At 34.7% G+C, this 26,882-nt stretch overlaps 1 protein-coding gene across 1 annotated transcript in view; it reads right to left on the minus strand.

Annotated features, from left to right (window-relative positions):
* The window catches only part of LOC143244590 (uncharacterized), a 73,617-nt gene that overhangs the window by 41,480 nt on the left and 5,255 nt on the right, over positions 1-26,882 (minus strand). The window contains exon 2 of the mRNA XM_076489554.1: positions 7,442-7,609. Coding sequence (XP_076345669.1) covers positions 7,442-7,507 — 66 coding nt within the window. The 5' untranslated portion in view covers positions 7,508-7,609. The remainder of the gene's footprint in view (positions 1-7,441; positions 7,610-26,882) is intronic.

Genomic DNA, 26,882 nt, shown 5'->3' on the forward strand with positions numbered 1-26,882 from the left:
TGAAAATGTTAATAATACGGTTTCAGCTAATTTCGAAATGATGTTATATATCAAGGACTACCATATAGCCCAAATGTTGGGTGCCTGGCCTGTGAAGGCACTGTTAAATTGACAGATTAACTTTTCCTCAAAAAACGAGGCTATAAGTGTAAGAAAATGCCAGTCCTAAATAAAGTTCGCGAATAATACCCTTTTTTGTCTTTTCCCTAATTCCTGTATAAACGATAAGGAATTGCTCATGAACAAAAGGTGTTATATATATTGCACTTTGATTTAGGACACTTTCTTTTTTATGGGATACACACAACATACATGGCTGATATCTGAAGAAACGTGGACTGCACTTTTGCACAACTTAGGAAATTTTCATGCTTATTCTATCTCACACTTCAGTGCATTTACAGGTATGATAATTTGTTGTTTCCGAACATCAGGAGGAACCGAACCAAGAATTTTAGTTTTGGAAGTCCATAAACTTATCGGTAACCCATCAAGGAGACAGTGCAATGTGGATGATCGATTTTGATGGATTTAACCGTTGTAACCAACACACACACACATGCAAATATATTTGCATATAAATATATAAAACATTTGTGTGTGTTTGTGTATACTATGACTGCGATTATGGTAAAGTTTATCAAGGAGGCTTAAATTATACTTTAAAAAAATAAAATATTCAATGACGTTATTGTTACAAAATAATATGTGCGTTGCATAAAAAAAAAGGTGATTGGTTAACAAAGATATTCAAAATAAATACATGTTTGCTAAGACCTACTCAACGTTCCATCATCATGATTGTACGTGATGTTTTACCATAAATAACTGTTAGCACAAATATGAAGTCACAGTGGAACGGCCTGCATCCAAAGTACATTTTCTCATAGCCTGTCATGTTTAGGTTGTGTGATGGCACTGAAAACTGATCACACTTCAGATGATAAAAATATACCCCACGTAAGTTAAAGGTATTAGAAAATAAAGAAATATTACAGTTGTGGTAAGAATTTTTTGGCATTTTGTAGTAGCTCAGAAAATAAGAACACAAAAGTCAGTGGCAAAATTCATCTACGTGCCCTAGGCAACAAGCAACTTATTCAAGAAGAATATTCGTCTGGAAATGAGAGCAACAGGTTAAGGATCCATAAGATAACAATTCCTGCTATAAATCCTGTTCAACCATTGCATACCTAAAGCCCATGTAGAATTGTATAGATATTCATAGTATTCCTTATGAAGATATACTGATCAAGTTGCTGGATGCAGTACCTGTTGATTTCCGTAAGAACAGCGGAAAACTATCATCCTCGAACATTACAAGAGTAATGGAAAGCATTCAAAGAGGAGTAGTATGATTTGGATATGACAGCCTTACCACGGTGCCTTTTGTAATGGAAGCTACAGGACTCTTTTCGAAATTCATGGTCATCAAAGAGAGCACCACAGAACGCCGCGACAGGAACTTATGCGATATAGTAAAGCTAGAAAACGTTTTGATATAACGTGATAATCATTTTATATCTTTGCACTCCTAAAAATATGTACAATATAAATATTTGTCTTTTAAACAACGTACTTACTCATTAAACCATAACATAAATGTTTAGAACAAGAGACAGGACTGTTATCTTTGTTTTTTACGTCATGTTTATATTCACTTATTCTCTGCGTAAACCTTTGAGTAAGACACGCATACATTTGACCATTCAACGCACAAGTTAAACCATAAGTATAATTATAAAAATTACAAATGAAATGTCTATCAGTTTTAAAATAACTGATTCAGTTTTCTCTGTAATTACTTTAGTGTTGTGAATATAACTCAAACAACACAATCGATATATTTTATCCAAATATTTGAGAAATATTTCTTGTTTATCAAACAGTTCTCATTGTAGCTAAAATACGTTTTAAATTTTTAGAGTGTCTAAAAGTTAATATTATTTTCAGTTTGATAAAAACATATTTCAAATTATTTTCCACCGCAATGCTGATAGTACTATCATCTCTCGCAGTTGGAATATAAGTTGTGATAAAGGTATCGTATAAAGAGACTCCATCAGAAATACAACCAAGGAGTTCCCCACTTGGACAACGGTAAATCTCCGGATTTACAATGCTGAAATGAGGGGTTCAATTCCCCACGGTGGACACAGTAGATAACCCGAAGTGGCTTTGCTCTAAGAAAGACACACAACCAGGGACGCTGGTTCAGCTTAAAATGTTACTCTGGATTTCAAAGTTGGCTAGCTAGGTTTATATCCGCATAATACAGTTAAATACCCCCTCCCCAAATTTACGCTATGACTGCATTATAAGAATAACACACAATCCATTAGCATGTATGGTTGGTTACAGGGTGCTGATGACTGTTTTCTCTCTTTTTTAGTCAATGGTTTATAATTAAGAATAATGACAATTTGTAGTTTTGGAATAAACACAAAAGACGAATACCATCCACTCTCCTGTGAACAAATATTACATAATTAGTAAGGCCGATAAACGAAACACATTAGTAATTTGGATGACAGCCTTTTACAATGAAATAGTTAAGAAATCTCAGGTACAACTATCTGTCAAATATCTGACAAGATTGTGATTTAAAGGTAATTTCGTTCAAATTTGATAGACAAGAAGTTTTAATGATTTTAAGTTAAAATATCAAATTTTATACACTTCCTAAACTTCATAAGCTTTGTTCGTAATTAATGATAAAGCTATGCAATAGGCGATTTGTGCTCTGCCCACCATGAGTATATAAACCCAGATTCTAGTGGTGTAAGATGGCACACACAATTATTTAGTGAGTGAGGTAAATTTTCGAAAAAGTTGCCCCAAATCAATTAACTTGTATTCATCACTATTTCGCATCGTTTATATTAATTAATTTAATCACACATTACAAAACATACATACGAATGTTATTTTTCTGGAGGTTTTCCACTCAAACATATGTATGTACTTGTGACATTATTGACCCATTAGGAACATTTAGCTATCATATTTAGCTTCTATTGTTCTTTAGGTTTTTTGGTTTGTATCTGTCATAGGTTTTTTATACAAATATGGAACCTGAAGCTGTGGAGACTAGCATTTTCGTGTAGACTAATGCCTCACTAGTATATTGTTTGTTTGCTTGTTTTTTTTTAATTTCGCACAAAGCTACTCGAGGGCTATGTGTGCTAGCCATCCCTAATTTAGCAGTGTAAAACTAGAGGGAAGGCAGCTAGTCATCACCACCCACCGCCAACTCTTGGGCTACTCTTTTACCAACGAATAGTGGGATTGACCGTCACATTATCACGCCTCTACGGCTGAAAGGGCGAGCATGTTTGGCGCGACGGGGATGCGAACCCGCGACCCTCGGATTACGAGTTGCACGCCTTAACACGCTGGGCCACGCCAGGCTCCACTAGTATATGGACATTTATGAGGCACAACCTATTCACATTCCTATACATATTAAAATAAATATTCCTTTCGCTTTAGATAAAAGGGTTATTCAAATTTTGAATAATAATTACAAACGTAAATTCAGACTCCATGAATTAAAACAGTTTCTTTGGACAGGAATAATACAGATGACTGCGTCAATAAGTTTTGCCTGCTTTATATTTTGGTTCTAAAAATTAGAAGTCATGCAATACGATACTCGTTATCATAACTTACAGTCCAACTACAAAAGTTACGATTAACGTCATCAAGAATATAAAGAAGACACTTTTTTAAATATGTACTCAATAAGTTCAAATTAATATCATCTTTAGAGACTGCGAAACAATTTAAAATGGATTTTATGTTGTTTAGTATATAAAACAAATACTGTGGGTGTTTTAATAAATTTGGATAAAACATGATAATTGTATAGTTTAAATTACATTCGAAACACTAAGTAGTTTAGAGAGAATGGATCATGTATGTTTAATATTGAAAGAGAGTTAATTTATAATGCAGAATTACAACACTAAGAATCGCATGTTCAGTTCCTATCTGTGGCCACAGAAAATAGCCCAATGTGGCTTTGCTAAAAATACATACAGTCTATCAAAAACATAGAAACGTGTGTCTAACATATCAGAAAAAAAAGATCCAATGTTTCTTCCAGTGACAGCTCAAAAATACACGAACAAAAAAATCTTTTAATGACGGAAATGATGAGAACTACAAACTGATGGTCCTATAGCTGGACCAAACACCTTCCCGGTTTCATACTGATTCTTTAGTTAAACACCAAACACAAAACTAAAGTGCTTAAGTACCTAAGGATCATTTAAAATTTGATTTTATTTATAAGTGTTAACAAACAGGAACATCCACAGTGCGTTATTTGTTCATAGGTTTTTAGTTAATGATCTCAGAAGTCAAGTAATCTTACATTGCACTTGGAAAACAAGCAAATTGAGCACATGGGTAAAACAAATGAAAGGGCAAAGTACCTTGTTTGAAAATCAGGTCACTATCCAAGCAAAAGCCTTGAAAGTTTTTTTATAAGCATCTTATTCGGTTAGAAAAAGCATGAAACCTCAAAATATAGGAGAGATATTAGCTCTTCTTGCTGCCGTAAAATTGTGAAATTATACATAGAGAGAGATACGGTGAGGCCTTCAAGTCTACAACTTTGCCAATAATACAGTCACTGCTGCTGACATAAAAATGCAACTGATAAGACACATCCACAACTGTCCGAAATTCGCCATACCACTATATATGTTGGAAATTTAACTCAGATCCTCATATTTGTAAAATACGATGATGAAGTGTGTGTATGAAAGGTTTCTATTTTTCCAAATTCTGGAAGGCAAAATTACATCAGAAGCCATCTTTTCTCTTGTTGATGAGTTTTTCACCGTACACAGTTTTCTTTTATTAATTATGTTAAATTGTGCACTGGCAAAGTAGCTGCATATATGGGAAACATGAAAGTATCAGAACCAAAGTAAGTGTTCTTTCTCCAAGTGCAACATCTACACATTGCAATATACACGGAAAGGCACTAAATTCAGAAAAACTGCAGCCTGTACAAACAAAATGCAACATGATGCTGTGAACTTTGTGAAATTAAAAGTTTTAATGAACAGTGGTCTGTTTTCCATTCTTTGTGGAGAAATGAAATCCATGTATGAAAAGCTTCATACTGCATATAGAAGTGCGCTTGTTGTCTCGCGGGAAGATGATCAATCGAACTGTGCAGCAGAAAAAGGAATTTTGTATTATTCGTTAGACTGTAACCCCACACTAGCAGAGCATTTTATGGATGAAAAGTGGCTTATAGTACTGTACTATCCAGCTGACATTTTTGATAAGCTCAGCGAATTTGTAACTGAAAGGTCAGAACAGCAATATTTTGCTGCTGAGTGACAAACTGTCTGCATTTTGTAAAATAAAATCTTGTGGAAAAGCTAGTTTGAGAAATAAAATTGTGAAATATTTCCTTGCCTCAGTGAATTTTTGGAGGAAATAGAGTTATATCAGTCTTATTTGTAGCATTGTTTCTATTCTTCTTGAAGAATTTCAGTATCAATTTGCATATCAATTCCAAAAATCGAAGGGAGTACAGGATTGTATTTGGCATCCGTTTAATGTAAGAATAATTTATCATCTGCTAATAATGATTCAAAGAAAGCTCATAGTGAAAAAGCTCTTCAAAACCTTTGTGGGAACTTGTGAATGTTAGTTTACAAAGAATACCCTGACCTGTAAAGGAGAGTAATGGGCATGATTTTATCTTTCACATCGACACACTTGTGGAAGTTAGTTTTCTGCTTCAACACCAAACAAAACTAAAAAGCAATCTCGTTTTCTGGTAGTTGGGAATCTCCGAGCTCTGTGTCGACAATTCAGCCAAGAATAGACCTCACCCTAGGTAGTTGGGAATCTCCGAGCTCTGTGTCGACAATTCAGCCAAGAATAAACCTCACTCTAGGTAGTTGGGAATCTCCGAGCTCTGTGTCGACAATTCAGCCAAAAATATACTTCACCCTAGGTAGTTGGAAATCTCCGAGCTCTGTGTCGACAATTCAGCCAAGAATAGACCTCACCCTAGGTAGTTGGGAATCTCCGAGCTCTGTGTCGACAATTCAGCCAAGAATTCCTCACCCTATCCATCCTTTACACTGAATTTGTGAGTAAACTGAAACGATTTGCCTTATGTTATATGGCACTTGAAGAATTGTTTTATTTTCAAATAGGGTACGGGAGGGTGCAACAAAACACACGTTTACAAAAGGGGTGTTATACAAAATTTTTGCGAGTCTCTAGTCTACAAAAAAATTTTTATTGCACACATTTCTAGGGGTGTAAAGAAGTAATCTGAACACTATAATACGAAGATTAAATAGTTCAATGTACTTCAAATTTATACTTTAAAAAAGCAATATTATTTTAATATAACATTCAAATATATTCATACACGAGTCTAGAAAGCTCATTTTATTCGTTTTACAATGGGTTATCTGTATTCGCCCTTCCCTGGTATAGAAACCAGATTTTAGTATCACAACACCCAATTTTAACGCTGAGCCATATGAAGCATGCAAGAAGAGAAAGAAAAAGACAGTACTACGTCATGTCTGAAATTTGAATTGGTCATTTACATGACGGTACAGTTACTTAAGTGAAGCCTCATGCGTTTATTTATATTAGTATTAAAGTATTGGAATAAAGACAGGATAAAAGTAATAGTAATAATGTTATAGGGGATGGTTCATGTGGCGTTATACGATGAACTATATTTGGAATAGTTTAAAAGTAACTGGAACAACAATGACTTAGCGTCATTTATGTGATATTCTCCATAAAGCCAAAGAGACGGGGTCTTGTTTATTCACGTAACTTATACAGGTAATATCTCCCCCTACTTTTCGTTTATGGAAAACTGTATCTTTCTCATTTCATCAGCAATGGCATATATTTGTATTCCTTTAGTCACAACAACAATTCCCATTCCCATATGTTTAAAACTAAAATTATATATATGCACAATGAAGAATAATTATTTGCTACATAACTCTTGAGTAGGCTCGTGCAAAAGCCATGCAAACACTAAAAGTATTGACTGGGTCATATAATAACCCCATCGGAATTCTTGAAAACATTCTTTACCAATTGATGCAACATATTACTTGTGAAAGGGTCCTTAATAACTTACGAGTCAAACAAAAATTAACATAAAATGTTATTAGTATTACAATTAATATCATTAATTAATCAAAGATTGCCGAATTACTTTATTTATATTACAAATGAAATGAGTGATTTAACCCATATCTAGGTCACAGGATAATGACAATAGCCACTCGATTAATACATAGTTAATGATGGCTGGAGTTGATTGAGATAATGCCTAAAACATATGCATTGGGACTAACTGTACTAAGGTGATTAACTTTTGCTAGCTAGGAATTAGAAAACTCTGATGAAAGGGTGTTGTCAACCTTACCTTGTGAGGTGTTGAGTGTCCTTCATCAACAAAGAAGTCATCCAACTCTTGGTGAGGAATGCTCATGATCTAGCTGAGTCGTGAAATTTCACCAGAACCTCCCATGGAGTACTCAACAGTACACTTGTCTGTAGTCAGAGGGAGTTTTACTCTTAGGATGTAGACAATCTGAAATTGATAAGTCCAATTTCATGAGTTTTGCCTGTATTTATTTTTCTGAGGGACTAATTGTACTAAGTTGATTTGCTTTTGTACGGCAATACAATAAGCTTCCTAGTTCTGCTAATGACTTTGGCAGCTGTCTAATGCAGTAAATATAATTTACTGTTATATTATTATATCTAGTCTAGGTTAATATGAGAGATTTAATGATAAGTATGCTGATGCCCAAAAGAAGCCCACTGAGTATCTGCTGTTTTTAAGAAATCACGAGTTGTGCTCAGAATTGTGTCATCCCAATGAACAATACTACACAAACAATTAACAAACCTATTTGTTCAATATTTCAAATGTATAGTACTGTACAAAAGTGTTAGAACAAGATAATATTTTATCATTCTTTACATTTTATGAGACTAATTCTTTCATGCCATTACGGAATGTAAATTTCAACACTATGGTAATGTTTCACTGATCCCTGGTGACAAGTTAATGAACCAAGGTGAGAATATTTATTGATCTTTAGAATTCCCATATACTTGTACCAGGGTCATATTATAAGGGTTCTGCTTGAATGAACATACTGATCAAATTTAGGGTCTAAAATAACTGCCACGGTACTCCATGCAGTGCGTGAACTCTACAGAAATAAGTTACTATATAGTACCAGTATATGTTAGAATAAATTACTTTAATAGGAATTCACAAATAAACCTTGATAAAAATAGTTTATAACGTTGTATATTAAATTCTGTTGTCATGCCATGGCTCAAAAACGTTGAGAATCATCAGTAGAGCAGAGACTTCACATAAAAAACTTTACGTGATGATGGTTGGACTCTCCGATAGATCGCTGCAAATTTGAAATGCCCTGCAAACACTTTCAAGTGCACCCTAAAAACAGAAGTAAGTAACTGAAAATAGGAAAGGAAGAGACAGAACATCTAAACTCAATAATACTGACGTTAAGTATCTTCCTTTATACAACCTTCGGGATAGAAGAAAGACTGACACTGATCTTAAGCATGAGATACACAACCATGTACCAAATGAAAGAAAAGTGTCCAGATCTATTGTATCAAGATAAGTCAACGAGAATGGACTATTTGTTCACGTAACAGTTAATAAAAAATCTTTACTTCGATCTCCAAGTATTGTCAAGAGACTGAAATTTGCTATGAAGTACAAAAACTGAACTGGTGATGATTGAAAAAAAGGTGTTGTGGATATATAAGTCCAAGTTCGAAACATTTTATTCAAAGCGTAGGTTGTACAGCCAGTGTAAAAAGTAAAAGATACTTACCTTAATGCATACCACCTACCATGAATCATGTTGGAGACAATGTGATGTTGTTGTTGTTATTTTTTTGGGGGAGGGATCTGCTGAGGCGATATGAGATAGTTGCGAAATAGATGGAATAATGGACCAGTGCAAGTACCATAAGATAATGATCTGTCATGGTATATCCAGTGGTTTGCGTATTATTGGTAAAGCATTCTAATACTAAAAAAATAAAATTGTAATAATAATAATGACACCAAACATTCATCCAACCTATGTATAAATTACTTAGCTAAGAACTAAGTTGCTGGAATCATTGAATGGCCCACATAAAGCCCCAATCTCAACCCAATTGAGCTGATCTGGTATTTAATATATCAAAAACTTGATAAATCAAAAGTTACTTTCAAAGAAACTTTATGGGAATGTATCAGGGAAATTTTGATCAAATATGTTACAACAATACCTGAAAGACTGTCTGCAGTTGTTAGAGAAGTAGACACACAAAAAATATTAACTGTTTGCTGAATTCAAGCACTTCGACTGAGTTTCTGTTGTACTAAGTTAAAGATTAATAAAATTTTGATTTTTTTTCTGTGATTTACGTTCCATTTTTCTTTGAAAGTAGCCTGAAATTATTTCTTGGCTTTGTTCTAACTCTTTACCACATTACTGTAACTCATACTTTATATGTTCCTAACGACTTATTGGGGTAAAAATTAAATTCTTATTTTCTTATGCATCAGTGCATAAGGTACCAACAATGCTAATCTTAAGCCTGGCTATGAAATTGTTTTGACTGAAAACTCTAAATTAGGTTTAATTATGTTGGCTAACTTATTTTGTGATATCTGAAAATAAGTTTCACGAATCACAATCATAGTATGTTATAACGTAGGACGACTTGCTAAAAGTAAAATAACATGACAACAGAGGCAATCTGCCTATGTCTACCAGTAGATGTGACGTGGTACAAATATATGTACATGGCAATATACCTATTAATACGGATATATATATGGTGTTACAAAAGTGTACAGGACCTGGAGGTATATGTATAAAAAACCGAAACATCAGTCACTACAAAAACTGAGGAAGTGAATGTCTTAAGTAATCAGGAGCTAAAAGTCTGTGTATAAAACACCGAAACATCACAATTAATACATTGCACGCTTCAAGAAGTCGCGAGATGAAAAACTATTCATATATTGTATCAATATATAAATCACTACAAGACCTAAAAAAGTGATTTCTTAAGAAGTCACGACCTGACAAACTAAACATATAAATATCAAACATAAATCACCACAAGATCTTACAAAATGAATGTTGTAAGCAATCAGAAGTTGAAAATCTGTGTTTATATATATAGTACCGACACATAAATCACTACAAGGTTTAAAACTGTTATTTTTAAGATGTCATGATCTGAGCATCTATGTCTTTAACACCGAACATCAATGACTATAAGAACAAATAATAGATAACAGTCCAGTTCAACCAGCTATATATACATTTTCCCAGGACTATTAATGAAACACTATACACACCATTCAATGATCGAATTAGCGACAGTCTATCTTACAGCAATATGTATGAACATCCTAATCTAAACACTGCGGGATCAATTTCTACTCTACTGTGCCACGTTCCAGTATCTAACGTTAGCGCACAGAAGATTAGCATTTCAAATCATTGTAATATGGCGACCACCACTGTATTGAATGATGGATAATGGGATTGTTATCAATTCTGAAAAAAAAAAAATTAAATGTATAGTTACCGCAACCCTTGGGACAACTAAGTCCGCGATATTCACTCTGAGAGCTGCTACTTCACCAATAACAAGTAAATTTGAATTATCAACAACTCCAGCGAAAGCTGCTACTGGCCAACTATCGCTTAACGCTTTCTCGTCTATTCCCCGTAGAAATTGACACAGTTTCTACAGCGTTTCACTATTACGTTCACTACCACCCGTTATTCCAAATAGACGACCCGAAGCCGCATGAGATGACCTAGCCTGAAGAATAATTGTAAACCATTGTTCTAGATACTAATGAAAAACAAAAGATGTCTAATGCTGAGCTCTGAACTTGAATACTTAGAGACTGAAATAAATCTCCAGGTCAGTGGTTCTTGTTTTACGTCCCGCAGGCCACACAATGCCCTCGAAAGCCTCACTCGTGACCTGCATTATAATCAGATAACGCAAAAGTAAGTAAAACTGTATCTGGAAAATGATGTTTCTCAACAAACCCATACCCGGCTTTATGAGATCCACTGTTAGAAATAAATGGGAACACCTGACCTACAAGAAAATGGCTCCGAAACTTGTGTATATCACGTGTTTTTAATAAAGTAAACACAATTGTCGTTGCACACAAAGTAAAGCCCCGAAATAAACTGGACACGAGTTTAGAACCACTTTAGCCCTCAAATTACTGACTTTCTTTTTTATACCTTTCACTACCGGTAGGGTCCACATCACACTAATTAATTTTACGTTTCTGCCTCCTTCAACACTTATTGTAAAACGAGATTCAATTACATTTCTTATTTTGTAATAGCATCTATAAAAACAGCTGCTAACATTTTATTAGAATAATAAATACAATTATTATTAAATAGTTTTAACTATGAGTAAACTGGAAAACTACAGAAAACTTCTTTGACCACTCTGACCTGGGTATTCATTGGCTACCCTCACTGCTAGCGGTATTTTTGGTCCTTAACCCAAGAATACCTGACGAGATTGTGCCTGATTAGTAATATTACCAAGCGATGAAGTAGAACTTTCACATATAAAGCTTCATGCACCATGCTATCAGTCTATCGCAGATGGACAATAAAGTTACTATTAATCAGTGATGTCGAGAAACCCACTTGTTGAGAAATTTATATGCAAAAACGGCTCGTTTGGGTTGAGAAAATATTTTACATAGAAGAGCGAAGAAGGTCGAAACGTTGTTCGCTCTTCTATGTAAAATATTTTCTCAACCCAAACGAGCCGTTTTTGCATATAAAGTTACTATTAATTAATAGTTTTTTTTGTTTTGTTTTTTTTGGAATTTCGCACAAAGCTACTCGAGGGCTATCTGTGCTAGTGGGATTGACCGTAACATTATGACGCCCCCACGGCTGGGAGGGCGAGCATGCTTAGCGCGACGCGGGCGCTTTTAATTAATAGTACTTACACATTTAAATTTTTATCTTAAATCTAGCTAACAATATAAATAACTAAAATACATAAACTTAATTATATTTAACACTTTAAATTAGTATAAATAGCAGAAACACACCGAAACTAACGACTTATTTAGTAACAGCATGTCTGTAAACTTCTAGTGCTAAAAAGCGGGTTTAGATGCCCGTGCTGACAAAGCAGAGATAGCTCATTGTGTAGCTTGGTGTTTAACTATAAATGAGCTTATTTAGTATGTAGCATATTCCAGTTAGATGTGCACAGAACTATGTCACAGCCTGCCAGTGTGAATACATGACCACGAATGCAACTTGTGTATTTTATCCGCCTCAATCCACAATAATGTTTGAGTGTGATCTTGCTAAAAAAATAGTCTGTCCAACTGCTAGACTTGAAGAGGGGATGGAGTGGGTAAAGTAAAGCCAAAAATGACCAGTTCTTAAACGTGGAAAGATAATCTATAAAAGATTAGCACAGAATTTCAGAAAAATCCCAGATATCAGATATAGTTTTAAATTTATATGATGTGATAAATGCTTAGACGGCAGTCGGCGTAGGTAAGATAAGTACACAGAATTTACACAGACACACACACATATATATACTATATTTACTGTAAAGGGCACACCTCGGAGAACAACGACGGACATAGTATTCTTGTGTACCTCCAAAGTCCAAACTACAGCTGGATAACATACAAACAATTGGGACTTGTTATGAACGTACTGCACCTCATTAAATGTTAATTAAGCGATACTTCAATCATTTTTGTAAGGCCTAATAAATACAGTAGTGTGTAAACGTGTTAGGACAAAGGAATATTTTATCATTATTTCCATTTTATGGAGCTAATTCATTTATGTCATTACAGAAACTAAATTTTAACACTGTGTTAATGCTTCACTGATCTCTGTTGACAGTTAAATGAGCCAAGGTGAGAACAATTATCATTCTTTAGAATTCCCATATACCTGTACCAAGGGCACGTTATAAGGGTTCTGCACGAATGAGCATACTGATCAAATTTAGGGCCTGAATTAATGTCTTGGTACCCCATGAGATGTGTTATAAGAGGGATGTATCATACCTTAAAATATACTGTTTAAAAACTTTGCGCGAAATTCAAAAACAAGCAAACTATGAGGCTAATAAAGAAAGAAATAATTAAAAGTTCAAATCTATTACGTAAGATCACGCAGTTTTGATGAAAAAAAGTATTTTGTTCCATAAATATGCATAATGATAAAGTCCATAAACAAAGTAAATAATATCGACACGTTATGTGTGAAAATGCTTCGGTTGTAGTTTTGTTTTTGTCCTCCGAGCTCTGTTGTATCGTCGGGTATTAGACGATAATAAATAAATGAAGATACAACATTAAATTAGCTTAGTTGTTGTTTGGAATTAAGCACAAAGCTACACAATGGGCTCTCTGTGCTCTGCCCACCACGGCTATTGAAACCCGGTTTATAGAGTTGTAAGTCCACATACATACTGCTGAACCACTGGGGGGCTATCAGCTTAGTGAAACTGAGACATTATTGCGAAATCTTGCCAACATATTATAGAACAGAATGCTCTCAGTGGCACAGCGGTATGTCTTCGAACCTACAACGTTAAAAACCAGGTTTTGATAACCGAAGTAGGCAGAGCACTGATAGCCCATTGTGTAGCTTTGTGTTTAATTCAGAACAACAATATAGAACAGAAAAGAAATTATTTTTTAATTATCCCTTGAAACGGTATTTTCTCCTTTGCACAATTGAACAAGAAACTACCCAAAATTTTACAAGCTTTTTTAAGGGTACCCACAACATACAATATAATTTTGAAACACTGATATGTGAAATAATATATTTATTTTGATTATATTTGTTTGTTTTGAATTTCGCGCAAAGCTACACCAGGGCTATCTGCGCTAGCCATCCCTAATTTAACAGTGTAAGACTAGAGGGAAGGCAGCTAGTCATCACCACCCACCGCCAACTCTTGGGCTACTCTTTTACCAACGAATAGTGCATTGACCGCCACATTATAACGCCCCCACGTCTGAAAGGGCGAGCATGTTTGGTGCGACCGGGATTCGAACCCGCGATCCTCAGATTACGAGTCGAACGCCTTAACCCAGCTGGCCATGCCGGGCCTGTAGCATTGTTGTAAAGTACTCCACTTCAGAAAATAAAGACTACAGCATTAAAATATAATACATCGGACAAATGAGAATGCTAGTAACTACAACTTGCGTTACATTTTCGGGCTCTACATGCCACTGTATTGATTTTAAGTTGATATATATAGAATATTAATACTCAACAGTCAAATAAAATAAATAAAAAATGATTGCGTTAAAAATAGAAAATCCAAACCTCTGACTAATAATATTTTCTAATAAACAAAAATATTCTTAAACAAAAACGCTGCACACATTAAAAGGATCCCCAGGGTACAGGCTATAATGAAGGATATAAAATGTACCCCATGTTTGGAGGTGACTGTGGAATAGGACCAACAATGCGGTGGGGATGCACCGTCTATCAGTCTTTTAGCAGAAATATAATTACTATAATTAGTTCGCTAGACTAAATTATAATTTACACAATTTGTCTACTAGTTAAGATGTCAATGACACTTAACTGCATAAAAATTGAACAAGGAATTTTCTTCTTGCGGAGTTCGTTGCGCATAAATTTGCAGGAATTTTGTAGTAGCTCGATCTTCGTAAGTTAAACGTATGTTTTTACTTCAGTATGATGATAAAGTGACCAAAACCATCGAAAATCACGATACCGAAACGGTTATGACAAGAAACTGTATGCAACAAATGTCTCTTCCGAAATTAATAAGAATGACCTAGGTATAATGCTTGTATGAAAAGCGAAAAAATACTCTTTCTGAAGTGGTATTCTCAATAGGGACGTCTACCACTCAAAATGACTGTATAGATAGAGATAGCACCTAAATATAAAACATGTTGAATCACAACATTATTGCCTACTCGTTATTCAATGTTATATATATCTAAATCGACTCTCCTAAGATATATAAACGTATTGTTCCAATTAACCAAGAAAATATTCTTCACCCCATACTATCTACCAAGAACATGCCAGTCAAAAGAAGCAACTTCATCCATCTTGGGTTCTCAAAAGGACCTTTTCCCGGGAGATGACCATACTATCATCTCTCTGCAAGCCTCAAGCATTAGCAGCTTGTCAACTCTAAATCAATGAACTGCCCGCCATTTTACGTTTATGAACGTGAATTTCCAACTTCACCACTTCCAGAAATTATAGAATCGTGATCACTATAAAATAAGACCAGCATATGGCCGGAAGAGAGACACCTGACCCTAACATTCTTGGGAAAAAATCTTACCGCATTTTTAGTTTCTTTTCTCTCAGTATAAAGAAGAAACAAAACTAATTGGTCGAAACCATTAATTTTTTATATAAAATAGGAGATCCCGAGCAGTGATTAGTAGTCAGATGTAATGTTGATGTTTCTGTGTGTGGCTCGTATGTTATCACGGTCTTTATATAAACAATAAACTCATGGATGTCCAAATAAGTCGGTTCATATCCAGTTCAGAAGAATGTGTGTAAAAGCCAGTCATAAAAAAAATTAAAGAAAGTTTAAGAAATAATGCACTTCTGTTAGAAAAACCTTTAAAAATAAAATATTCTGCTAATTTGCAGTTTGTAGACCCAGTAAATTAATGAGATCAATTTCAATTTAGCATCAGTGTTTAACAGAATGCGTTATGTTATTAGTTCAGCGTTCGTTAACCTGGAAAACCATGTGCCGCATTTGCCGGCTAAATACCATGTTTATGACCTGTTTTTTGCACGGTTTATGGTTGAACTTGTAGGTGTATAAAGCAAAGCAAACACGTCCATTTTATTTGTGTAGGAAAACAAATACAATAAAAAATCATATTATGATTCCAAACTATAAAAGTAGAATTTATTTTTACATGAATAATGAATGACAAACGTTAAAATTAAGCAAACACAAATAAATAAGTAATTCATGTTTGAAATGTTATTAATTCTTGAAAAACATTAGTGAAATAATATCAAAATACAGTAATAATCGATATACGAGGTAGTTGCGTTCCTGAAGCTTCGTTTGTATATTGAAAAACGTATACATTATTTATATGAAGATGCGTTCCTTGCCTTCGTGACTTACCATTTCATACTATATAAACACTTCATAATTCACCATTTTTATTTGTAACAAAGACAAGTTATTTGAAAATATATTATACAGTATTTTAAAATTAAAACTGGCATAAAATAAACACAGTATGCTGTCACCATGCCTCTCTCTATTCATGACTTCGTTGTGGAGAGGGCTGACGTGCTACACTGATAACGACAGTCCAGGTTGAGGCTTTCCTTCCTCCGTTTGTGAAGAGGAATAAATAAGTGAGAAATGTTTCGCCTTCTTCCGCTTCACAGACATGTAAAGAATCCTGTCCAACACATCAAACCTGACAGCTGAGATGAATGTTAAATAATATATGACCATTTCGATGCGCAACGCTAAAGGAAATAACGTTAACAGGCGGTATTAATACAGAACGTGGATATTCTATGGTACATTTCATGCACCGTTAATCGAGAACTATGAGCGCTAAACTAGAGAAAAGGCAGCTAGTCAGTATCACCCACCGCCAACTCTCGGCCCAAAAGTGTGGAAAGTCGTCTTTTGTTTTTCTTTTCTTTTTGGTAAGAGACTCGAACATGGTAATTTCAGATTCAGCACGCTAACCTCTGAGCCGCGCTTGGCCTCAATACAGAGATAAATATACTTAGTGTGAAAGATTCGCTATATTAAAATACTGGTTAAGAACCTACACGTTTGTTATATTGCACACTTTCAACGATTCAATTGTAGCACACAGACGCTATGACATATTATGGTTGGTAATTGCATCATAGTGCGTACATATTGAAAATGGTAACCCAGTTTACATGTTGCTTATTACGCTGAACTGCTCGAGATGCCATAAGACAAATGTAATATTATGAACTGCTGAATACGTGACACTTATAAATACAATAGTACTGTCTGTACTATGCCCATGTAACACCTTTGCGGGGTGTTGACAGATCTTCACCAGATTTGGTATAGAGGTTCAATTATTGTATGGAAATATAAATTTTCAATTTTGCATTTTATGGATTTTATGAACGTTTTCGCATTTTTAACCACTGTTTCGCCCGCTGTTGACGAATTTTCACCAAATTCGATATGAATGTTTGTTGGGTTTGTGTGAAGAATGATATAAATTTGCGACTTCATTAGTTGTGTTTTGCAGCTTCTATGAGCGTTTTAAAGTTTTTTTACAATTACATATAAAGGAGACAACTTCTTATGTCCTAATATAACCTTTCATTAAGCATGAATTTACATAACTTCCATCCAGAGGACGGGTATTCCAGCTAGTATATTGATAAAGTAAGACGAGCACAATTAATAAGCCATGAGATTTACAAATCTTACAAACAAACACAAATGCCATTTGTAAGATTTATTAAACTCCAGCAAAGATAGATAGAAAAGGGGGTGGACGAGTCAGAGTCAGTTACCCAGAGCTGAAACAATGAAGCTGTACAAACCAAACAACAAACTATACGTACACTGTATAGGTAAGAAACAATAGGGCTGGTTGTATCTTAGAGTGGTTAGTGTGACCGAACGGTGAATTGGAGAATGCATACTTCTTGGCCATACAGATGCCGTCAGAGTGCCCCTCGCACTATGAGGCCAAGAATACGCTACAACAGTGATGGTCAAATCCACCTATTCAATGAAACAAGAACAGCCTGAAAGTCGGTGGTATATTCTACTGACTAGACTATCAGTTTAAAATAAGGGCCAGCTACAGTGCTAATAGTTCTTATGTAACTTTGCACGAAATTCTTAAAGAAGTAACAGTAAAACTTCGATACAAAGAATAACTTGAAGAATAGTAAGAGAACTGGCTGACAAACAAGCACACAGACCTTAGTACTAAAGTGAAAAAAAAGTTCACGTACTTTCAAAGAGTGGCCAGTATTGGAGATGAAGAAAACAACACCCTTTGAAAGCTCCTGCGTTTCTCAATATTTTACCTGAACAACATTTTCTGCATGTAATGGACTAAACGGCCAGGTCAGAGACCCCTGAAGTTCAGGCAAAATTGTCCGCAATCTTAAAATGCAAACCAGCCAGAGGGAAGACAGAAATTCTGCAGCACAAACAGCCTCAAGAGACTACTCTTACTAATCGAATATTAAGGTTTACTGCACAACTGAAAGCATAAAGTTTGTTTGTTGGCAACACATCTTAAAAGAGACTTACAGATCTACAGTCTGACAGCTAACTATGAGTAAGTTTTTTCGAAATTGAATGCCCGTATTTAATTCCTTTTCCCGTGCATACAATATTTTGAGATCATAAAAATTGTGAAAATGAAATCGGCTGAACATTCTCTACCAGATATCGTGTCTTATCTGATTATCTACACTTTCCTCAAACTTTTGTCTACTTACATATTGTTAAATGCCAAATAACTGTGACTAATACATATCGAGTTCAATACTTCGCCCACGTTTTACATTTATCACGTACCGAAAACACAAAACGCAAATATCGACGGAAAAAAAATTGTAATGGACTAAATAACCTCTTTACAAATAATGCCATATTACTATCCACAATATTTGTAAAATTTGGAAGGTATCTCACCAAACCTTAAACCAAGGCTCGAAGAATCCTGAGTGCCAGGTTCTCATGGCGCCTACAAATTTAATCGTGACTTCTAGTATTGTAGACAGTGATTATCATTCTTAGTTTATGCTGTTTCTGTTTTTTTGAAAATTCCGGCTCAGCAACTTTTTACCTTGGATCAGTAATTGACTTCTGCGTTGACCTGTGTTACATAGTAAACGCGTAATATACAAGATGAACAACGCTTTGTAGTCTCGCGATGTGTACAGGTTTATGCATGTGTTTCTCGCTCATAAATTGTTAACTCTCTCAGCCCGGGCTCGGTCTCTTGGGTCGACCTCGTAACCTTATTGTGCTTGTTATAGTTTTCATACTATAGCTTTTAACACAGTAAATGTATTCTTCGCAAATTTTGGCAGACGTTTAGCAAACGTTCAGCTCTTTTGTATGTGAAAAATCAAATTTTTAATAAAGCATTTTCATTAAATATTTGTCCATAAATATAGAAAATATATCCAAGTGTTAAGTGATTTTCATGTTAAGATTAAAAATACTTTTCTTCGTCTTAAAAATCGAAACTTTTACTTTTATTATTCTTTTAGACCTCCTGAACAAATTTCGATATTTTTTCAATAAATCTCTAATTTATCTGTTATTGTCTCTACACTAATTTTATACAAGGCCAGTCAAACTGACCGACCTCGTAGTCACAAAAAAGAAAAAAATGAAATTAATCTAAATTAACTTTTTTCCTTCCTAGAATGACTTCATATTGTAAGATAAAACTACATTTGTTTGTTCTAAGTAGCTTTAAACTCGAAACAGTATTCGTCTGTTTATACTTTGATTGCTTTATTGCCCTCTGAACAGGTATAATCATTAATTGCAGCATGAGCTGTACATCATGCGGGGAAAGTTACCCTATTGAATTACATTAACCACGAGCTGCTTAGATACGTGTCCCGTTAAAACTTTTATTAAAATTTTATTATTTATTTTAACTAATTTAACTTTAACCTAAACAGTTTCTTATTTTTATATTTTCATTTCTTTTATATTACTCTCGATGACATTTAAACTTACTTTTTTATATTAATGATAGTAGTTCATGAAATAATTTTTATTTAATTAAATAATCCACCAAAGAACATACAATATAATTCAAACCAGACAAAATAACCACAATTTTTCTGGCTTTCTAAGTATGCGACAAGAAACGCACTAATTTATTGTCCCTCGCTAGTACAGCAATAAGTCTACGGATTTGCAATGCTAAAATCAGCGGTTCGATTCCCCTCCGTGGGCTATGCAGATAACCCGATGTGGCTTTGCTGTAAGAAAACACACACGGCTTTATTTAAGCTATTCAGTATGTTTCCCGTAGGAATCAAACTTGTACTTAAAGAAAAACATACAATTCTCTGTACAGAAAATAACGTCATTAGATAGATCGTTTGTCATTTCACAACAGAATATATGATATTAATGTGCATTAAGTTATTGTTTGTGCTTGTTTATATGAAAAATATAATTTATACCATTCAATGGTGGTGGAACGTGTAATTATTGGAAATTGTTAACACATGAAACCGTGATACTGGAAAATTCCGCTGGTTCCGTAATTTACGACACCACAAAATCCACACACCGTTTTATTTTCGCTGCAGTTCTAAATAAACATGATGAATGTCACATATTTGTTCTTCACTGACTAACTGCTAAACAAAATTTATATATGACATATAACCTGCATGAATAAAGTAAAAAACACTGGGAAATGCTTTCTGGTTGGCTGTTACACAACTTAGATTCACCGAAATGTGATACTCCGTATTTGTTTTTAATATTGTGCAAAGGAATACAAGAACTACCTGCGCTAGCCGTCCCTAATTTAACAGAATAACAGTAGGGGGAATACTTCTAGTCATCACCACCAGCTTGATCTACTCTTTTACCAACGAATAGTGGGATTGATTGCACATCATTACGCCCCCACGGCTGAAAGGACGAACATGTTTGGTGGGACGCGGATTTGAATCCAAAACTCTCAGATTGCGAGTTGAGCACCCTAACCAGTTCTCTTGCCAGTTCTCACGTGGATTGGTATAACTGTAAAAGTGTGTGTGTGTGCACAATTTCTAATAAACAAAAACAAGCCCAAACAAAAATTAAAAACGCTGCACAAATCAAAAGGATCCCCAAGCTATAGGTTATAATGTGGGATATAAAATGTACCCTAGGTTTTGGAGATTACTGAAGAAGTAAGACCCACATTACGGTCTTAAACTTCATTTACCAGTCTCATATGAAGAAATTCATAAATTAAGTAATACAAAAATAAAAATTAGAAGAGCGAAATGTGGGTTAAAAAGCCCACAACGTCTCACATCTATATAACCTTTCACTGCCTCCAGACAGTTTTAAGAAGGTGAATGCTCTCCAAAGTAAAGAAGAAGTAGAAAAACTAAAAAACTAAATAATAATAATTGTTTACCATTATGGTGGTAAGGCACTAATAATAAGCCCATATGCGATAAGTGTTGATAAACATAAAAGTAGTGCCAACTTGTTTAAATAACGTCAATTAACTGAAGATTTGTGAAATTTAGGAACAGCAAAAAGAAAAGGTAATCTGCAAAATAATTTGGTTAAGAATAACATTTTTATAATATTTAATAAAATTCTTAATTATTTTATCTTTATATTAGTTAATAAATTTAAATGTTTATGTACTATTGTTTTATCATAATCAATGCATAAAACTTTTTTTCAAATGAAACCAAAACTACAGTAAGCTTTATCAATGGGAACAACAACGTATTTCTTTTGTAATACTTGAATGTTATTTTTAACTGATGAAACAATAATTCTAAATGGCATTTCTTTAATTTTATACGGGATAATTTAATTTTTAAGTACATAAAACTTCCATTCCATAAACTATCTAGGTGTGCAAGATGTAGTATAGTAAAGTTTCAAAATATATTCATTAATATTGTTTTAAATTTTAGAATATTTTGCTTATTACATTTTGTGCTAATTCTGTATTTAGATCTTTTTTTAATTATTTCACATAATTGTTTGTCTTGTATAATTTCCAAATTACTAGTAATAACGTGTTTAAGAAAAGCATCAATAAATAAACTATTTCCACGCTCCCAAGATAAGTTGTTAACTTCATCTGTACTTAGATTAGTTTTAAAAAACTTTTATAATTGTATAATAGTGGTCCGATTGGAACTTCGTATTTATAACTAACGATAGGCTTTAAGTTTTTACAATGAAAAATATTTAAAATATTTTTAAGGTTTCATGAATAATTTTAGAAAGCTGCAAGTCACTGAATACTTTATGTTCAAAATTAATTACCAAATATGAAGTTTAAATTGCGGTTTTTCTAAAGGCTGTTATTTCAACAAATCGGTTGTTCGGTCAGGATCATTGTGTTTCTTTGTCACGAATTGCTTCTGACTTCTTCGAAATTCATCTTACTATCCCGTTGGTACAGCGGTAAGTCGAGAGATTTACAACGCTAAAATCAGGGGTTCGATTCCCCTCGGTGAACTCTGCATATAGCCCGATGTGATAAGAAACCACACACACACTTCATCTTAGCGAGCACTTTTATGTATTTCAGTGTTTCGAGTTTGTTCCTGATTTCTTTTCATTGTATCGTGCCTCATAACTTGGTGAGCAAACCGATCCCTTTCATTCCGTAACTTGCTTTTTGTCATTTCATTTTATTTTTCTGAACGTTTCAGACTGTCTCCATAATAAGTCACTTTCCCGTTTGGTAGTTTTTAGGATTGTGATTTGCGATATTTTTCATAACTTTGTACTCATACTGTATTTAAAAATTCTTATGTAAGTTTAAAGATTGGTTTACAACAAAATCCTGCAACACTGTGTGCAACGAGCTCTTTACAAAGGTCTTGCAATTCCTTCGGTCACAAAACAATCCAATTCATAGCGTATTTCTTCTGAAATATAAAAATATTTCTCCACTAGGAAGCCTCAATTTGAAATTCTGCACTAAACTCACTTTACCACAATTGTAGAAGTTTTATTACAATAATAATAATTTTGTTCATAATAATATATGTATAAAGTTAATTAAGTTATTAAAAGACAAACAAATTACCATTTCTCCATTAAGGTAGCGATTTGGAGAAAAATATTATAAAATAAGATCCTATTGTATATATTTTTTAAATTTTAGCGAAAGTCTACTTTATAACACTTCATTTTGGTGCGGCATAAAGCTATTATTGACTTATTTCCTTTATAAAACAACTAACTTTTAAATTCACGATATGTAAACAATAAATCACAACGTTCGTATTAAGTTTAGAAGAGACAGTCGTGTATATCTAACAATATTACATTTCCTAAAGGCTATTATTTCCACAATGTTTCTTGTATTTTGAGAGTCGTGCATCACATGTCATAATTCTTCTGTTTGTTTGTCAAACGCAAAGCTACATAACGGGCTAACTGTGCTCACTCACGAGGGGGGGTATCGAAACTCGATGTTTAGTATTAGAAGTGTTACTTAGTATAATTTATCTCGAACGAGTCTCCGACTTATTATGTTTTCGACTAACATGTCAAAGCCCAGCATGGCCAGGTGGTTAAGGCACTCGACTCGTAATTTGAGGGTCGTGGGTTCGAATCCCCGACATACCAAACAAGCTCTCCTTTTCAGCCGTGGGGGCGTTATTGTGACGGTTAATCCCACTATCCGTTGGTAAAAGAGTAGCAAGAGTTGGCGGTAGGTGGTGTTGATTAGCTGCCTTCTCACTAGTCTTACAGTACTAAATTAGGGATGACTAATGCAAATAGTAGTTTTGCGCGAAATTTAAAACAAACAAACCATGAGCTGTGATTGCGTGACGTTCGGTCATCAGATTTCACGGTCAGTGCAATCGGTTAACTGTGTAGTGTGATTTTTCTATTGTTGATGTGTTTGCTGATTTCTTTTCATCGATTGAAATATAATCTTTTTGTTATAAAAGTGGTTCACTTTGTAGCGTTTGGTTTTAATTATAGAACTAACTGGGAGAGTATTGTGTTTAATTCTATTCTTGTTTTCCTTTTGGCAACAAAATGCTCGGTTTTGTTACATGCAGACTTTATCAGTTTCAAGTATAAAGAAACATTGTCAATTGTACTTTTGATATTGTCAGAAAACATGTTTTGACTGTTATCTCATAAAAGTGACATAAACTGGATGCACTGTCTTGGAAATAAGATAAATTCAGTTAATATAACAACTTATTTCCTAAAGTTGTCGTTCCGAAGTAAGAAATTTGGCATTTCAGTTATATGTTTTATAGTAGATCAGGAAATGTTTCAATACATATATCTATATATATACACTGCTGGCTAAAATATTAAGGCCAATGAACATAAAGAAAAATATGCATTTTGCGTTGTTAGACTCAACCACTTGTGCAAATTAATTGAAACAAGACGGAAAATTACAATTTTTTCATTTTTTTTGCGTTTTATTTCTGAAAATCCAAAAATTACTCACAAATTAATACATGATATGACTGCCTTTATTTTTCAAAAGATCATTAATCCGCTTTGGCATCGAGTCCACGAGTTGACTGCAATCTTTACTAATTTTTGGATCGCAGTATCACACCTCAATTATGGCCTCAATTAGCTTATCTTTCGTAGTACAGTTTTTCCCCGAAGTCTTTCTTTACAATTCGCCCAAAGATTTTCAATAGGATTTAAATCCCGAGTGTTTCCAGGCCAGTCCAGTATCTTTATTCGCGTTGTAGTCATAAAATTCTTCACAAGTTTCGATGTGTGGCACAGAGCCAGATCTTGCTGAAAAATGCCAGATCCATCTGGAAATCTCTTTTTCAATTCTGGAACGATTCTTCTCTCCAAAACTTCGATGTACTGTGGTCCTTCTACGACATGTAAGCCTCCGACGCCATAGTAGGTGAAAAAGCCTCAAAACATCTTCTTCAAGGGATGTTTTACGAACTGATTGATGTGAGATTCTCGAAGTTTCTCACCTGGAGATCTGCGAACATGCAAACTTCTTTGACCCTGTACAAAGAAATTGGTCTCGTCACTGAATAACACCTTCCTGTATTGTTCTTGAGTCCAGTTCTTGTATTTCAGACCCCATTTATACCGTTTTTTCTTCATTGAGTTGGTAAAAAGTTGTTTTTTGACTGGTCTCCTTGCCCTTCTAACGCAATTTCGAATGACGTAATATTCCTCAAAATTTCGTCATATATCCCCAAAATAGATCGAGCGTACTGCAAAACACAGCTAATGACGCCGTCTGTGTGAAAAAATGACTATTAAAGGAAATCAGCGGGTCTTGCGAGCCTACACCGGCCGCCATGCTGAAAATATTGTAAAATGACCATTTGTTTCAATTAATATGCACAAGGGTGTATTTGAGTAGAGCTTCAAAAGATGACAATAAGAAAAGGAAAAATGAAAATAAAAACACTTTTTGGCATTTAACAGAGAAAATTTGAACACTATGAAATTAGCCTAAATACTAGCTGGTCAAAAGTTTAAGACCATACTGAAACGAAGCGTTAATCGGTAAACACGTAACGAAATTTAGTCATTTGTGTTCAAGCATTAGCGTTGTCAACATCTCCCACTGACATCTCCTGTGTTACATTGGGTAAAAACATGGCAAAGGCTAAAAAGTTGACAGAGTTTGAACGTGGCAGAGTTGTCGAGCCGCAAAAGCAAGGTCTCTCTCAATGCGCCATCGCTGGTGAGACTGGACATAGTAAAACTGCTGTTGCAAATTTCTTAAAAGACCCTTAGGGATACAGAACGAGAATTTCAAGTAGCCGGCCCAAGAAAATTTCGTCGGCGTTGAGCAAAAGGATTCGACGGGTAGTCCGGTAAGACACCAGTCGATCGTCGAACCAGATTAAGGCCCTTACAAACGGAGAATGCAGCTCAAGAACAGCAAGATGGCATCTACGAGAGAAAGGCTTTAAAAACCGTAAACGTCTTCAAAGGCGACGCCTCCTTCCACACTACGAAACAGCTCTGTTAAACTTTACTGAGAAGCACCAAACATGGGATGTAGAAAAGTGGACGAAGGTTTTGTTCTCTGATGAGAAAAAAATTAACCTAGATGGTCCAGATAGCTTTCAACGTTACTAGCATGATAAGGATACATTTTCTACACGACACAGTGGAGGAGGTTCCATCATGATCTGGAGTGCTTTATCCTTCCATGGAACAATGGAGCTTCGGGTTATACAGGGACGTCAAACTGCAGCTGGCTACATTGGTATGTTGTATAGAGCATCCTTATTGACTGAAGGCCCTCACTTGTGTGGAAATGACTGGATCTTTCAGCAGGACAACGCTGCAATCCATAATGTCCGCAGGACAAAGGACTTTTTCATGGCGAATAACGTGATTCTTTTGGATCATCCAGCGTGTTCACCCGAACTGAACCCCATTGAAAATGTTTGGGTGTGGATGGCAAGGGAAGTCGATAGAAATGGACGTCAATTCCAAATAGTGCATGATCTTCGTGAAGCCACCTTCACCATTTGGAATAACATTCCAGCCAGCCTTCTGCAAACGCTTGTATCGACCATGCCAAAGCGAATGTTTGAATGATGGCCGTGCAACTCACTACTGAGACCTCTTGTTCGGCATTTCCTACCCTGTTTAGGACTTCTTTTTGGTATGGTCTTAAACTTTTGACCAGGTAGTATTTAGGCTAATTTCATTGTGTTCACATTTTCCCTATTAAATGCTAAATTTTCCCCCTTTCTTATTTTCATCTTTCAAAGCTCTACTCAAATAAGTGGTTGAGTCTAACAACGCAAAATGCATATTTTTTCTTTATGTTCATTGGCCTTAAAATTGGCCAGCTGTGCATCAATGCTCAATTTGGAACTATTTATGAGTTGTTTTTGTGTTTACTACTTTTCTGCGCACAAAAGATGCTACGTCAACATAGAAGACCGTTTTAAATTATTGGATGAATTTTTATCTCGATACAAAAGTAATTTACATTTGTTATTCTTTCATTTAATTCCTGTAATTACTTCAAACTG

The sequence above is a fragment of the Tachypleus tridentatus genome, chromosome 2 (genome assembly GCF_004210375.1).
Source record: "Tachypleus tridentatus isolate NWPU-2018 chromosome 2, ASM421037v1, whole genome shotgun sequence".
In the NCBI taxonomy this organism is placed as follows: domain Eukaryota; kingdom Metazoa; phylum Arthropoda; class Merostomata; order Xiphosura; family Limulidae; genus Tachypleus; species Tachypleus tridentatus.